Source organism: Prionailurus bengalensis, chromosome B3 (genome assembly GCF_016509475.1).
Source record: "Prionailurus bengalensis isolate Pbe53 chromosome B3, Fcat_Pben_1.1_paternal_pri, whole genome shotgun sequence".
Classification (NCBI taxonomy): Eukaryota; Metazoa; Chordata; class Mammalia; order Carnivora; family Felidae; genus Prionailurus; species Prionailurus bengalensis.
Window position 1 is genome coordinate 31,486,455 of NC_057355.1, and position 16,050 is coordinate 31,502,504.

General features: G+C 40.4%; 1 protein-coding gene across 1 annotated transcript; it reads left to right on the forward strand.

Annotated features, from left to right (window-relative positions):
* The first annotated feature begins 606 nt into the window (after positions 1-606).
* LOC122468414 (cytochrome c oxidase subunit 5A, mitochondrial) lies at positions 607-13,857 on the forward strand. Its single transcript, XM_043554985.1, has 5 exons — positions 607-803; positions 6,660-6,776; positions 8,691-8,812; positions 10,000-10,122; positions 13,691-13,857. Exons 1-4 carry the CDS (start codon positions 698-700, stop codon positions 10,111-10,113), a joined length of 459 nt encoding a protein of 152 aa, XP_043410920.1. The 5' UTR covers positions 607-697; the 3' UTR covers positions 10,114-10,122; positions 13,691-13,857.
* The last annotated feature ends 2,193 nt before the right edge of the window (positions 13,858-16,050 follow it).

The window sequence follows — 16,050 nt, forward strand, 5'->3', positions numbered from 1 at the left end:
TGCCAGCAAACAACCTACTTTCTGAGTTTATTTCTTAATCTGTATTGAAGTGGCTGAACTCATTTTTTAATGCTTGCGGGTTTGTGATATAAGAATAGTTACTAATAAGATCCCTTATATGTAAGCAGTTGTGTTTTTTCCCATTCTCTTATTTTAGGCTCAAACGGGGACGTTAAACAAAGAAGGTATTTTTATTACAACTTGACAATGTTATTATCGTTATCGGTTCCTTTTTTTTTTTTTTTTCTTAAGTAATCCCTAAGACCAAAGTGGGGCTCAAACTCACGACCCTGAGACTCACGCTCGACTGACTAAGAAGGCCAGGAGCCCCTTATTGTTCACATCTTGACGCGATGAAATCACTTCCTGAGAGGACTTGAATCAGGATACCATCTACTGCCCACCGCTCACCTTCCTTACATCCTGGCTCCCGGAAGGCCGCTGCAAACAGAAACGCGGCAGCGCTGGACAGGGCACAGCGTTGGAAATGGTTTGTCCTTAGCGTGCCGCCGTAGCCTCCCAACATCCTCGTGGTACCCCGCCCGCCCGCCAAGGCGCGAGCGGCGCAGTGGGCGGGAGCTCACGCTCCGCCCTCCGTGCGTCGGTGCGTGAGTCCGGCCCCCACGAGCTTCCGAGCGGCCCTTGAGTTCACACCCGGCTTCCTTTCAGCCTTAGACTGCGCGCCGCCATAGCCGTCATGCTCGGCGCCGCTCTCCGCCGTTGCGCTGTAGCAGCAGCCGCAGCCCCCCGTGCCAGCCCCCGAGGCCTCCTGTACCCAGCTCCGGGTCCCGGCTCCGCCGCCGGTAAGGCCCCCGCCGCCGCTGTTCGAGCCCGCGTGTCCTTGCGGTGACCTGGGTCCCCGCCGCCACTCGAGGGCAGGCTCGCCCAGGGGCCTAGCCCCTGCCCTGCGGGCGTGCGGCGGAACCTGGTGACCGTTGGCAGCTCTCTGTGCGGCCTCCAGTTGTGGGGGACTGGAAGACGCGGTCCCCAGGCCCCCTGCCCCCGCCCCCAGCGCGACTTCCTGGTGCGGGCACCGCGGACCAGTCTGGTGTAGACCTGCTGCGGGCCCCAGTGAAGGGGCGCAGCGCACCTCTCATGCCCACTGGACCCCTTCGGTCCCTGGGCTGTGACCGTTCCCTGGCGCTGACCCCTGCAACCATCTGACTGGGAGTGTCCGCCGCTGGCCTACAGCGCTTCGGCGAAGGTGACATTGAGCCGCTAGGCGCGTCTCACTCAGTGTAGGAGCAGGGGTGGCCCTTCCGGAGACCCCAGCATGGACACTCACAGTGTCTTCTGCGAGCACTATATGCTTACTTGTAGGACACAATATACTTTTTTTTTTATCAGGCCTTTCTTGGTTAGAGCTTTGTATGTCACCTTCACTGACCGTTCTGTCATTTTAGAGACTGCTATGCTACGTTTTAATGCTTCCGTTTTTACGATGGATCGTTATGTATGGCTGCTTCTTGAGCTGTGGAAGAGAGCCTGAATATTGATAGGTCTTATGATAAGAATATTACTCTTTCTGGGCGCCTTGGTGGCTCAGTGGGTTAAACGTCCGACTTCAGCTCAGGTCATGATCTGACGGTTCATAGGTTCAAGCCCCACATCGGGCTCTGTGCTGACAGCTCAGAGCCTGGAGCCTGCTTTGGATTCTGTGTCTCCCTCTCTCTGCCCCTCCCCTGCTTGTGCTCTCTTTCTCTCTCAAAAATGAATAAATATTAAACAATTTTTTAATTAAAGAAAATTAAAAAATAAAAAATATTACTCTTTCGAAAATTGAGTACCACAGACTCAGGAATACTGTGTTCTGCAAACATAAGGGAACCTTTATTCCGTGCTTCCAATTGGAACTCTGATTGCTGGAGTATGAGATGTGCTGCTAATTCCTGTCTCTTATTTTGCCTTCCCCTTATGTGTTTGGGGAGATTTTGTGTCCAGCACTGTACTTTTACTTAGTGTAACTGCACTTTAATCTTGGTCCATGATGATAGTATATGCTGCATTATGAAATTTAGCCCCTAAGCATGCATATTTAAACATGAACTCAAACTCAAAACTAATAAGGTTGTTCTCTTGACTCTTGAGTGTTCTAACTAGACTCTTCAGAACCTAAGAAATGTATTTCTGTTCATTCAATTTAGACTTTATCTTCTCTCATTTACGATAGGACAGAAAGGCTGGCATGCACTTTATGAAGACTAGCTTATAGAGGAGGAAATTGAGGCCCAACTTGGAAAACAGATTCTTTATTAGTGGTGGAACTGTTTTCTGTTTCTTAGCCATAGTTATTTTTGGCCCATCCTGATGTTTGTCAGATTTTATGTTTTTTTTTATTTTTTCCTTACCTAAATGTTAAAGTACTACAATTTTTTCATATAGATACCTTTTAGGGAGTTTTCTTGTGGCCTCTTGAAAAGGATTGCTACCTTTTTTTTTAACGTTTATTTTTTATTTTTGAGAGGGGGAGGGGACAGACAGTGGGGGGACAGAGGATCTGCAAACGGGCTCTGCACTGACAGCAGAGAGCCCGATGTAGGGCTCAAACCCACAAACCATGAAATCATAACCTGAGCTGGCAAGAAGTTAAAGGAACTCAGCCACCCAGGTGCCCCAAGAATTGCTGCATTTTGTGGCAAGCTGGAGAAGAGGCAGAGATAGTAAGTTTTGATATGTTGGTTTTTCTCCTAGGCATTCTATTCCCACTCTTGAGTATAATTTATAAACAAAAATCTTTATTTTAGGTGTCTGTCCCATAGACAACCTAAATATTTGCCACAAGGAGGTAGTATTGGTTACTTTTATGTTAGCTACTTTCTAGTTGCATGACCTTGGACATGTTAATTAACATAAAGACCCAAGTTGGCCATGGGGCACCTGGCTGGCTCAATGGGTAGAGCACTCAGACTCTTGATCTCAGGGGATGACTGACTATTGATCTCTGACTCTTGATCTCGGGGTGGTGAGTTTTGGCTCCACATTGGGCGTGGATCCTACTTTAAAGGAAAAAGACTCAATTGCCTCATCTCTAAAATCAGGATATTTGGCAGTTGTGAGGTTTATGAAATAATGTAACTCTTAGCACCTTGCCTGGCACAAACGCTTAATATGTCTTTGCTTTATTATAGGGGATTTCATTTGTGCAAATTATACATCAGGGTTTGTTACTATTATGAAACCGAACAGGTTGTATAAAATGAAAGTCAAAAGGATTAACATTTTGGATGGGACTATTCAAGGTCAAATGAGAGCATACTTCAAAGAGCTCTGGAAGGGTTAACCTGAGGGGCTTCAAGTTTGCTCTAGTTAAATGGCACCCTGAATTCCAGAAGCCTCCAACTTGAAACAATCGTTTTCCAGTAACTGCTGAATTAAAATGTTTTAAATAGTGGTTAGATTCTTTTAGTCAACCCTTAAAACTTAACACAACCCTAGCTCCTATAACCCTACCCTGATAATGTAGGAAAGTGAGTTTCTTGGCATAGGGCTGAATTGAGGTAGCGCTTATTTTTTAAGTTTATTTATTTTGAGAGAGAGAGAGAGAACGCGCGCACCTGCACTAGCGGGGGGGGGGGGGGGTGGTTAAGCAGAGAGAGAATCCCAAGCAGGCTCTGCATTGTCAGTGCAGAGCCCAATTCAGGGCTCCATCCCACAACCATGAGATCATGATCTGAGCCCAAGTCCAATGGTTCACCAACTGAGCCCCCCAGGCGCCCCTAGGTAGCATTTTTAATCACTTTCCAACCTTCTTTTCAGCACTGTTCCCACACTTCTAGATTTCCAGCCTTTGAGTCCCAAAGTCCATGCTGTTCTTCAGGCTTGCACCTCAACAACGCCACCTTTGAGCTTGTTCTAGTGCCCTTTGCCATTATTCGTTTCTTTCCATTTCTCCTAGAATTACCACCACCAAAATGTCCATTTTGGGGGCTTTATCCAAGCTGACTAGTTATTAGTGGAAAGCTATCTGATTTAACTAAATTTAAACTAAAGGGATTAATTTTTCTGAATATGTTAGCTTTTTTTTTTCTTTTAAATAGCATGCTTAACTGAATGCCAAAAAGTAGTGTTAGAAATACCTTTTTAGACTGAGTTTGTAGAAATGTCTCAGTTTTCAGGTACGTGCTTCTCTTTTCCTACTCTGGAACCTTCAGGTTGTATGAAAGCACTGCACAGTTGTTTTCCAAAACTACTTTGCCTTGCAAACCTCAAACCTAAGTGGAAATGCTGTACGAAAGTTGGGTTAGTAGGGGAAGGAAAGAATGCCTATATAGTTTACTTAAAAATCAAAACGTTAAACATATGATAGGCATGTCCACAGTGAGGAGAATAGATCCTACTCCTACCCATTACTGAAATTGGGAATACAGTCATTTATTTATTTATTTATTATTTATTTATTTATTTATTTATTTTTACTTCGAGAGGAATACAATTTAAACCATGTAGGAGAACCTGATTTTGCCATGCTAGAAGGGGGATGTATGTTCTCAGTGTGTGTTTGGTATTATAAATAGTTGTTACCCATAAAGTTTTTTGGGAATACAACCAGTTTGTAATTTGGGACTTCCAGAAGGACGGTGAACAAATTATTGAAGGTGATCCACTGTTCTCCTTGACTAGGATGTGTAGTTGCTGATCATCTTTTTCTTTTGTTAGAAAACAAAACAAAGCTGCCAGCCATCTAGTGAAATCATGCCCAGCAGTGAGCAAAAGGAATTGATTATCATGAAACACTTCTGGGTGGTTGGAAAGGTACTTGTAATAATTACCTCCGGGGAAGGAATAGATATATTTCATTTGTCTTGAGTAAGTACTTAGAAATAGATTTACTAGGTGGTATGGTGAGTGTATTTAACTTGTCTTCCAAAGTGGTTGTAACATTTTATACTTGTGCTTTAAGTATTCAGCTAAGGATAATTTTAGTTTTTGAAAAAGATAGCTTCTAAATTTTTGATAACAGTGAGTTAGAGGATTGTTGTGACCTATACATTCTGATATATTAAATGTGAATATTAGTACTGTAAGAGTTATTAAGTATCCACATACTTTTGATGATGAAATGTTTGCACTTATCAAATATATTTAGGTCTAGAGATACATCATTTTTTCTTGTCATAGAAGTTAAAGCGTGGCCAATTCCAGCCCATTTATATACATGTCCTACTTCATTCTGGGCTTGGATAATGGAGATATTTAGGTCTCTGGGAAGATTGGAAGTTGTGCTGTGGTCTCTGTGACTAATGGCAAGTATTTTGCTATAGGCTCAAATGGTAATTTAAGTGAGAATCTTTTCACTTGATATAGCAGTGACAGTCCCATCTCCAGAACTAGCTAGTCATTCATATCTTCATCTTTTTCTATTTTCTTTTATTTTTCTCTGCTTTCTCCTGCTATTTATTGCATTAAGGATGTATAGGAATAGGGGCCCCTGGCTGGTACAGTCCATAGAGCATGTGACTTGGGGTTGTGAGTTCAAACAACATATTGGGCATAGAGTTTACTTTAAAAAAAAAAAAATGTTCAAGATATTCCTTACATTTGGGGTGCCTGGGTGGCTTAGTCTGTTAAGCATCCAACTCTTTGAGCTCAGGTCATGATCTCACAGTTTGTGAGATCAAGCTCCACTTCAGTTAATAAACGTCTGACTCTTGATTTCGGCCCAGGTCATGGTCGAGCCCTGCATCGTGCTCTGCACTGACAGCATGGAGCCTGCTTGGGATTCTTTCTCTGCCCCTCTCCTGGTTGCACTCATACTTTCTCTCTATATATAAATAAATAAATAAATAAAAAGAATTGGAATGGGCATCTTTTAAAATTAGGAATTAATATTGTGCTTATCATAAAAATTCAGACATTGTGGAAGTGTATAAAGAAATAGTTTTTCCTGGGGTGCCTGGGTGGTTAAGCATCTGACTCTTGATCTCAGTTCAGGTCGTGTGTGATTTCACAGTTTGTAAGTTCGAGCCCTGCATTGCTGACAGTGCAGAGCCTACTTGAGATTCTCTCTCTGCCCCTCTCCTGATCTTACTCTCTCTCTCTCTCTCTCTCTCTCTCTCTCCCTCTCTCCACCCCCCTCAAATAAATAAATAAACACAAAATAGTTTTTCCTTCCAAAGAACCAGTTTTAGCAATTTGAAGCCAGCATTACACATTAGAGGGAAAAGATTTTTTTCATATCAATATATAAAATTTTTTCCAAATGTTTATTTTTGAGAGAGAGAGCAAGCACACAAGCAGGGGAGGGGTAGAGAAGGGGGGAGACAGGATCTAAAGCAGGTTCTGTACTGACAACAGAGCCCGATATGGAGCTTGAACTTGAGACCCTCGAGATCATGACCTGAGCCAAAGTCAGATGCTTAACTGACTGAGCCACCCAAATGCCCCATCGTATCAGTATAGAAGATTTGTTTCATTTGACCTGCTGAGTAATTTTCCTACCATAATGTATATACTTGATTCAGAATTTAATGCGTTGAATATATTTAACACCACTGAACCGTGCACTTAAAAGTAGTTAAAATGGTAAATTTTTTGTATATATTTCAACACAATTTAAAAAAGAAAACCAACAACAACAAAAATACCCCAGTGTATTAACAGGATACATCAAGTAGTGTTTCTTTCTGAACATTGAACTCATTGCTCTTTTTTCATTGCAGCTGTCCAGTCAGTTCGCTGCTACTCCCATGGGTCACATGAAACAGATGAGGAGTTTGATGCTCGCTGGGTGACATACTTCAACAAGCCAGATATTGACGCCTGGGAATTGCGTAAAGGTAATTGGAACATAGGCATATTTGTCTGCTTTGGCATAGAATTGGGAAATACTTCGTAGTGTTTGACTACTCTGTTGAAAACAACTATTTGGAAAATATGCATCAGGTAAGCATAGGTATTATCATGCAGCTTTCGGTTGGGAAAGTTTATGACTTTTGGGGCCAGATAATTCTTGGTTGCAAGGGCTGTCCTTCGCATTATAGGATGTTTCGCAGCATCCTTGGCAACTGTCTGCTGGGAGACAAAATCACCCCTGATTGAAAGTCACTGTTAAATGATAGGTCAATGTGAACAAGAGTTAACACTTTTGTCCTTTATAGATAATTTAAGGAAGTAGTTATTTGGTTCTCCTCCTATCTCGGTAATAGTTTGGTTTTTTTGTTATTTTCTTCTAAGTTATGATTTGTCTCTTGCCCAGAATAAGTGTTCAGTCTAAGTAAGCTAGAACTTGTTTTTCCTAATTGTAGATGTGTACTGAACACGAGTAGGTAACATTAATGATAACTAGTCTAATAGGTAGCTAAGTAATTTTAAGAGTAGGTAATTTAGTTCAGTCTCTGTGACCATATTCTTTTTTTTCTTTTTTGTTTTTAAGAGAGAGAGAGCACGCTTAAGTGAGAGAAGAGCAGAGAGGGGAGAGAGAGAAGTGGGGCTCATCCGAAACAGGGCTTATCTGAAATGGGGCTCATGCTCACCTGAAGCAGGGCTCACCCAATACAGGACTTGAACTCAGGAACCGCAAAATCATGACCTGAGCTGAAATCTCATGCTTAACTGACTGAGCCACCCAGGTGCCCCTCCGTGACTATATTCTGCCATTGTAGTCACTGTGTCTTTTGTTTACGTATTTCAAAATAATTAAAAGCGAGAAACCTAAGTGATTCACATTTATCCACAGGAATAATAATCCTTATTTTGCTGCAACCAGGAAAATCCTTACTGAATAATCTTGAGTAGCAGTAATGAAAAGAACAGCAATTCTGCACTCCCATTAAGAGAATCTTAAATTTTATTATGTGTCATTTTGTGCAAAGCTGAAAGTAATTATGCCCAGTCATTTTCTGGTTGAATGTGCACTAATGCTTCTCTGTATCTACTTAATGTCCTCATTTGAGCTTCATTAACTCTCCCTAAGCATTTCTCTGGTTGTTTTTTAGATTATTTTCCAACCAAATCTATCTTAAAGCAACAAAAGTACATACACTGTGTAAGAGTTAAGGATATGAGTTGAAAATGACTCTTGGGGCATCTGTTCGTGAGATTGAGCTGCCTTTGGGCTCTGTGCTGACACTGCAAAGCCTACTTGGGATTCTCTCTTTGCCTAGTTCTCTCTCAGAATAAATAATTAAAGAAAAAAATGACCCTCTTTGAAAAGAAACCAGCTAATTATGAAAATTGTATTTGCATGTAAGAAGACTCTTGGTTTTTGGTTGTTTTTTGTTTTTTTCTTTAATCTGCATGCTATTGCATCGTTCTTTCACTGTGGAAGATCCACTGTGGTCTTACTATCTAGAATTTGTTAAAGGTAGGTTCTCTTTTTTTCTTTCTTTTTTATTATTTATTTATTTATTTATTTATTTATTTATTTATTTATTTATTTTTTTGAGAGAGAGAGAGAGAGAGAGGAGGAGACAGAGAATCACAAGTAGACTCTGAGCTGTTAGCACAGAGCCCGAAGCGGAGCTCAAACTCACAAACCATGAGATCATGACCTGAGCCAAAATCAAGAGTTGAATGCTCAACCCAGTGAGCCACCCAGGCAACCCTAGATTCTCTTACTTTTATAGATAAAAGAATAGAGGCCCAAACAGACAAGATCATGTGTCTTTGACTCAGTAAAAATATAAGTAAGTATATTGTAATTTCTATGAGGATATCTCAGGTTGATATGGCTCTTGTTTTTAATTTGACAGGAATGAACACGCTTGTTGGCTATGATCTGGTTCCAGAACCTAAAATCATTGATGCTGCTTTGCGGGCATGCAGACGGTTAAATGATTTTGCTAGTGCAGTTCGCATCCTAGAGGTTGTTAAGGTCAGTGAAGTAACAATGCTAAATAAAGTTGTTCTGGAAGTGGGTGGGCTGTTGTTAAGTATCGGCATATTCTGTGTTTTTGAATTTGTTGAAATAACCTAAAATTAGTTCTGATATAGCTAGAGGAAATGTAGATTGCAGCTAACAGTCTTTCTGGGGGGCAGTTTGGCAGAATTTATGCAAGGTTTTAGAAATTGTGCTTGATCCCCATTTGTTCAGCATTTGAGAATTTATCTTAAGGAAATAATTAAGGATGTACAAAAGTTTAACTATAGTTTATCTTTGTTCTAATTGTGATATGAAGTTAAATATTAGTGGTTTCTTAAGATGAGACTTTTCAAGAGGTTATCTATTAATAGTGTGGAAATGTATTTAACATTAAACATTCATAGTATATTAATTGAAGAAACTTCAGTTTTTGTGGTGTGACCTCATACATAGTTCATTTGATACATATGATCAAATGATTACATTTTAAACAAGAATTTTATAATTAAAAAAAAATACAATTAAGGAGACCTAGAATTTGTTAAAGGCAGAAGAATAACAGCTTGTTATTGTCTTAGTTCATTTGACTTTTTAATATTTGTCCTTGAGGAACTTTGTGAAAATACAGGTATAATTATATATTACGGTGAGTATTTGTCAAAACTCTTTTGCCCTGGAAATCGGTAGTCTTTTCAAGTCTGTAAGAGGGAAAGTGTGACATTACTTTATCTACAATGGGTAAAATAATTAAGGGTTCTGTAGGCTATCAATCCATTCAGCACCAGTAGTTAATTTAGTTAAGGTCTCAAATTGGAGGCAAATTTTTAAAACTTTTTCTTGTGTTAACTTAATTATTCCTGTAGCCTGCTGGGCATGTTTAATTATCTTTACAAAATTCTGTCATCACCACCTTTTCTTGTAACTCAAGGCTTTATCCAGGCTTTAAAATGGTATGCTTTATTTTGTTTTGTTTCTGGATTTAGCCTAATGGTCTTAGTTTTTCTCAAGGTGCTTTAAAGCCTACCTTGAATAGTGCCTACATAGCTTATTCTCTTTATTGGACTAATAAGTTAAAAGTATGTGACTTGTATTCTCTGCTGTTAGCCTCTGCATACATGATTAAAAGTATTCTCAAGTTCATTTTTTTAATAGAAACAGCTTTTCAGAGAGCTAAATGTGAATATTTTCTTTGCCATCAGGACAAAGCAGGACCTCATAAGGAAATCTACCCCTATGTCATCCAGGAACTTAGACCAACTTTAAATGAACTGGGAATCTCCACTCCAGAGGAACTGGGCCTTGACAAAGTGTAAACCCCATGGGTAAGCAACACACCACTGAATAAAGGCAGGAAATGAATCCAGGAAGGGGGAGTCAATGACATTTCAGTGTTCTCAGAGTAAGACCTTTTTAATGGCCTCCTTAGAGGCCATGAACATAGAGATTTAGAGAGTGCTAATGATAGGTTTAAGGAGCTAGAATTGTTATTTTTAGTTGTCGTAATTGTTCTTTTACTGTTGTAATGGCAAGAAGACGCCTCTGTAATTAAAAATCCATATAAAATATTTCAAATGTAAAGAATAGCATATGGGGTGCCTGGGTGGCTCTGTCATTTAAGTGGCTGACTCCTGATTTTGGCTCAGGTCATGATCTCATGGTTCGTGGGATCAAGCCCTGCCTCAGGCTATTTGCTGACAGCGCAGAGCCTGCTTGGAATTCTCTCTTCCTCTCTCTCCCACTCATGCGTGCACACTCTCTCTCTCACAAAATAAATCAACATTAAAAAAGAATAGCATATACAATAAATGTAATCACACCCAGATCTTTCAGATATTAATATTTTGCCATAGTTGCTTCATTTTCCCTCCAAGAAATGACTGGTTTCACAGAGTTGAAACTCTCTGTGCACCCTTCCCTAATTCCAGCCCTTTTACCTCCCCCAAACTAAAGGTAATCCACTGCATATAAGGTATTTGTTACGTATGTTTTTGTACATCTGTTTATTTTTAACGACAGAGTTTTATTAATTTGATGCATTTGTTTTTGCCCAAGTTAGAATTTAATAGTCAAGTAAATATTCACTGATAAAAAACCTTGTTTGATGGGGCTTGTGAGTGGCTCAGTTGGTAAGCATCCAACTTTGGCTCAGGTCATGATCTCACACTCTGTGGGTTTGAGCCCCGCGTCAGGCTCTGTGCTGACAGCTCAGAGCCTGGAACCTGCTTCAGATTCTGTGTCTCCCTTTCTCTCTGCACCTCCCCCACTCACACTCTCTTTCTCTCTCTCTCTCAAAAATAAACATTAAAAAAAAAAACTTCCTTGATACCTTGTTCTCTGTGGGAAGGCAAGTAATAAAAACAGCCACAAGATTGTCTAGGTAGTGAGGAATGTGCAGAAAATCTTTTGTTTTACAAAGGATTTTGTAAAGCAGGAACTCAATTTTATTTAATAAACATACATAGTGTATATAACTCTTACTATGTCAGGTGCTGTTTTAAGTGCTCTATAAATATTAATTCTTTTTCTTCTTTTCTTTTTTAAGTAGTGAAGCCCAATGCAGGGCTCTCATGACTCAGATCAAGTCCTGAGCTAAGATCAAGTGTCAGACACTTTACTGATAAGTCATGGAGGTGCCCCAATATTAACTCATTTAATCTTCATAAACTGTCCCATGAGACAGTACTATCATTTATTTATTTATTTTTATTTTTTGAGAGAGAGAGAGCACAAGCGGGGGAGGGGCAGAGAGAGAAGGAAACACAGAATCCAAAGCAGGCTCCAGGCTCTGAGCTGTCAGCACAGAGCCTGACACGGGGCTTGAACTCACAAACCGTGAGATCATGACCTGAGCCGAAGTCTGACGCTTAACCAACTGAACCACTCAGGCGCCCCGAGGTAGTACTATCATTAGAATTATTCTCCTTTTCCTATTTTATTGATGAGGAAACTGAGACACCTTGTCCAAAGTCATATAGCTAGTACTGGAACTCACACTTAAACCTAGGCAGTCCAGCTCCAGAGTCCATTGCTCTTACCGTGCTGCACATGCTGTTTAGGCATTTACTAAGGCCATATTCATTCCTCAAAGGTAAACAATGAGGCTTAAATAGAGAATTTGCTTCCTAAGACATTTATTTTTAAAATAGTGGAACTAAACTGTCTTATAAAAGTGCACCCAAGGGATCCCCACCTGGCTCAGTCAATGGAGCATACAGTTCTTAATCTCACAGTCATGAGTTCAAGCCCCACGTTGGGCATGGAGCCTACTTTAAGAAGAGAGAGCGAGGGGCGCCTGGGTGGCGCAGTCGGTTAAGCATCCGACTTCAGCCAGGTCATGATCTCGCGGTCCGGGAGTTCGAGCCCCGCATCAGGCTCTGGGCTGATGGCTCAGAGCCTGGAGCCTGTTTCCAATTCTGTGTCTCCCTCTCTCTCTACCCCTCCCCTGTTCATGCTCTGTCTCTCTCTGTCCCAAAAATAAATAAAAACGTTGGAAAAAAAAAAAAAAATTTAAAAAAAAAAAAAAAAAAAGAAGAGAGAGCGAAAAGTGCACCCAAAATTATTGAAGGAGCTAATGTCAGATCCCTCAAAAAATAAAGATCCTTTGAGCTCGGTTAAACGTTTTAGAGCAGGAGTCTTAATTTTATCTTTGTCCACTCCCATACTACTACTACTGCCACTACTAACTACTACCACCACCAACACCAACACCAGCGCTTCCTCCTCCTCCTCCTCCTCCTCTTCCTCCTCCTCCTCTCCCCTCCCTCCTGAACTCAGATAGCTCATCTTTGTAATAAATGGAAATGTTTTTAATGTGTGTACTAATGATTTCTATGAGAAAATGAGGCATTCGGAATAGAATATTTCCTACTTACATTTTTGAAGCTCTTGTCTGTTGTTCATATTACGTAATGGACTCTTACAAGGTTGTCTAAACACTTTAGCTTAATTTTTATTTTATCAAGTAGTATTCCAAGGAGTCTAGAAGATCTTTGTTATTATATAGGATATATTCCAGCTGTGATGATATTCTTTCTTTTTTAATATATTTTTTAAAACATTTGTTTAGTATTTTTATTATTATTTTTTAATGTTTTATTTATTTTTGAAAGAGTGAGAGAGAGCACACACACTCCTGCGGGGGAGGGGCAGAGAGTGAGGGGGACAGAGGATCCAAAGCGGGTCTGTGCTAACAGCAGAGAGACCGATGCAGGGCTTAAGCTCAGGAACTGTGAGATTATGACCTGAGCGAAAGTCAGGGGTTAACTGACTGAGCCACCCAGGTGCCCCTAAAAATTTTTTTGAAGGGCAATTCCCTAGCATTTTTCTGACTGGAAAAGAGGACTACCCCAGTAAGTACTAGGTGTATAAACAACAAAAAGGCACAGAGCCAGTCCCTTGTGAGTTGGGTACAGGCAGGAGTAAGTAAGAACAGAAAAGGCTACACAGAGACAGTGATTTCCCTGGACCATTGCTCTAAAGAAGGTTAATTTTAGGGCACCTGACTGGCTCAGTTGGAAGAGCATACAACTTTTTTTTTTGTTATGTTTTATTTATTTTTGAGAGAGAGAAACCAAGCACGAGTGGGGGAGGGGCAGAGAGAGAGGAAGACAGAATCCAAAGCAGGCTCCAGACTCTGAGCTGTCAGCACAGAGCCCGATGCGGAGCTCGAACCCACGAACCATGAGATCATGACCTGAGCCGAAGTTGGATGCTTAACCGACTGAGCCACCCAGGTGCCCCGCAACTCTTGATCTCAAAGTCATAAGTTTGAGCCCCGTGTTGGGTGTAGAGGTTACTTAGATAAAAAACTTTTTTAAAAAAGGTTATTTTTAGTAAGATTTCTACGCTTCCTTTATTTTTCTAGCTAATTCTTCCTGTTTTCTCTTACAGATGGGCTTCTCAAGGATTTATTCATAATGCTACTTGATTGTAAACAATCACCTGGAAATACTGATGATAACATATTACCTTATTTGAACAAGTTTTCCTTTATTGAGTACCAAACCATGTAATGATAACTTGGACTTTAATAAAAGGGAAATGAGTTTGAACTGAAATTAGGTATTGTTCCATGTGTTTGCTTTGAAAAGCAGAAAATGAACTATCATAGAGCCATTGATTTCATGGGTTTTTTGCCACTGTATGCTGAGAAAACTTCTTAACTGGCTATGATAGATTTGGAGGCTTTCAGTGCTTAAAGAGCTAATAAATAGGTTTACCTCTTGAGAGAATTAATAAAATACACAAATCCCATCTTACTTCAGAAGCCATATAATATTGGAGACCCAGCTGTTGGAGAACCAGACTTATAGGTCTGAGGGATTTCTAGGATAGCCATTCAGACTACAGTTTCAGAGGAATGGGATTAATACTAGGTTGAGGTTAAAGCTAAGGAAATGTTAGTAAAATTCATTTTGGTAAGTGATCAACACAAATAACCTTTTATGAAAAAGACTGATTCCCCACCAAAAAGCTCCCCTCCCCTTTTTAAAAAAGAAGAAAGGTAAATAAACAAAAACAGCCACATATGTTTATTTAATTGCATGGTTGGTAGGTATGGTTCTTAGCTTTGACCCCTCTGTGGGCTAGCTCTTTCCCCCTCATTCCATGTAGTATAATGTCCCAGTCACACTGCTCTGTTTTTCCTCCAAATTCTCTTCATGTTGCTTCCCCCTAGAAATGACATGAACCATCAACGTAGGTCTGCCCTCTCAAATCCTAGAGGTGGAGAGGGGGTGGAGCAATCACATATATAAATATATGTATGACATGTTTGGCCTTTGCACCATTGGAATGGGGAGAAGGGATTTTTTTTTTTTTTTGACAGCTCCCATATGTGCATACATAATCACAGACAAAAGTCTGCTTTTTCAGTTCCCCAGATCTAAAGGATTTACTATAACTAGATGAAAAAGGACCGTTTCAGTATCATGGGCTCTTAACATAGGAGGAATGCAAAATGATGGAAATGGCTTCTGTTAAGGTCATGGGAGGGGCCTGAGTAGGGAACATAGGTTTGTAACTATTTACAAGGATAAGAAATAGTGCTATGTGGGTTTTCACACCACAAACATTTTAATACCTACCATATACCAAGCATTGTGCCGATTATTGATAATAGAGCCATGAATAGGAGATTGGAGATTTGGAGTTTGGAGAAACTGGAGTTAGGGTCCACCAGTACAGGAAATTATACAGTGTAGTTGTAACTTAATAAGGATTTTGAATTAGGATGGTAGTAGTAGGAATGGGAAAAGATGAATATTTTTTTTTTAAGTTTATTCATTTATCTTTGAAAGAGAGCGAGTGCACATGAGCATGAGCCACTGAGGGGCAGAGAGAATCCCAAGCATGCTGCATGCTCTCAGCACAGAGCCTGACATGGGGCTCGAATCCACGATCTGGGAGATCATAACCCAAGATGAAATCAAGAGTCTGATGCTCAACCAACTGAGCCACCCAGGCGCCCCTGGAAGAGACTAATTTTGAGAGTCACGTGATTTAGGTGTAGTTACTAATTTGGTGAGGGGGAATGAGAACTCTGAGAAGGGCCATTTTACAGATTTGAGTGATGGTACTTAACCATTCATGGGAAAATTGGAGTCAGCAAAACCAGGAGCTTGGTGCAGGGTCAAGAAAGTACTGCATTTGGGGCACCTGCCTGGTTCAGTTGGTAGAGCATGCTACTCTTGACCTCAGGGTTGGGAGTTCAGGCCCCACATTGGGTGTCAAGATTACTTAAAATCTTAAAAGTAAGTACTGCATTTGATCCTGGACCTGTCAGATTTCAGGCATCAGTGAGGGTTAGGCCTAGAGCTTAGAAAAGAGCTTGAGACTAGGGAAGAATTTAAGGTTTGAAACACCAAAAAGGGAGTTTTCTAAGGCCATTTGGAGACAGATGTAATGTAGGCTAATGGCTGAAATTGCAGGAGCAGGTCCATTTAGAGGGAAAGGAATTTTTTCAAAAATTTCAAACATTACAAAGATAGACTATTATTTCTTAAGTTTCCATGTACTCATCACTCTACTTTAGCAATTAATAATTTATGGCCACACTTTATATCCTCTCATTTACCCCCACTCCACATATTTTCAGTCAAATCTCAAATATCCTATCATTTCATCTGTAAATAAGTATTTTGGAATATCTCCATTGTGTGTGTGTGTGTGTGTGTGTGTATTTAACCACAACTACAATAAAGACTTAAACTTTTTTTTAATGTTTATTTTTGAGAGACTGCAAGTGGGGG

Bases quoted from the DNA above. Each gene is read 5' to 3' on its own strand.
- LOC122468414 (XM_043554985.1), top strand. From the start codon at position 698: ATGCTCGGCGCCGCTCTCCGCCGTTGCGCTGTAGCAGCAGCCGCAGCC. The intron at 804-6,659 runs GTAAGGCCCCCG...TTTTCATTGCAG, and splicing joins GGGTCCCGGCTCCGCCGCCG to CTGTCCAGTCAGTTCGCTGC. The intron at 6,777-8,690 runs GTAATTGGAACA...TTAATTTGACAG, and splicing joins CGCCTGGGAATTGCGTAAAG to GAATGAACACGCTTGTTGGC.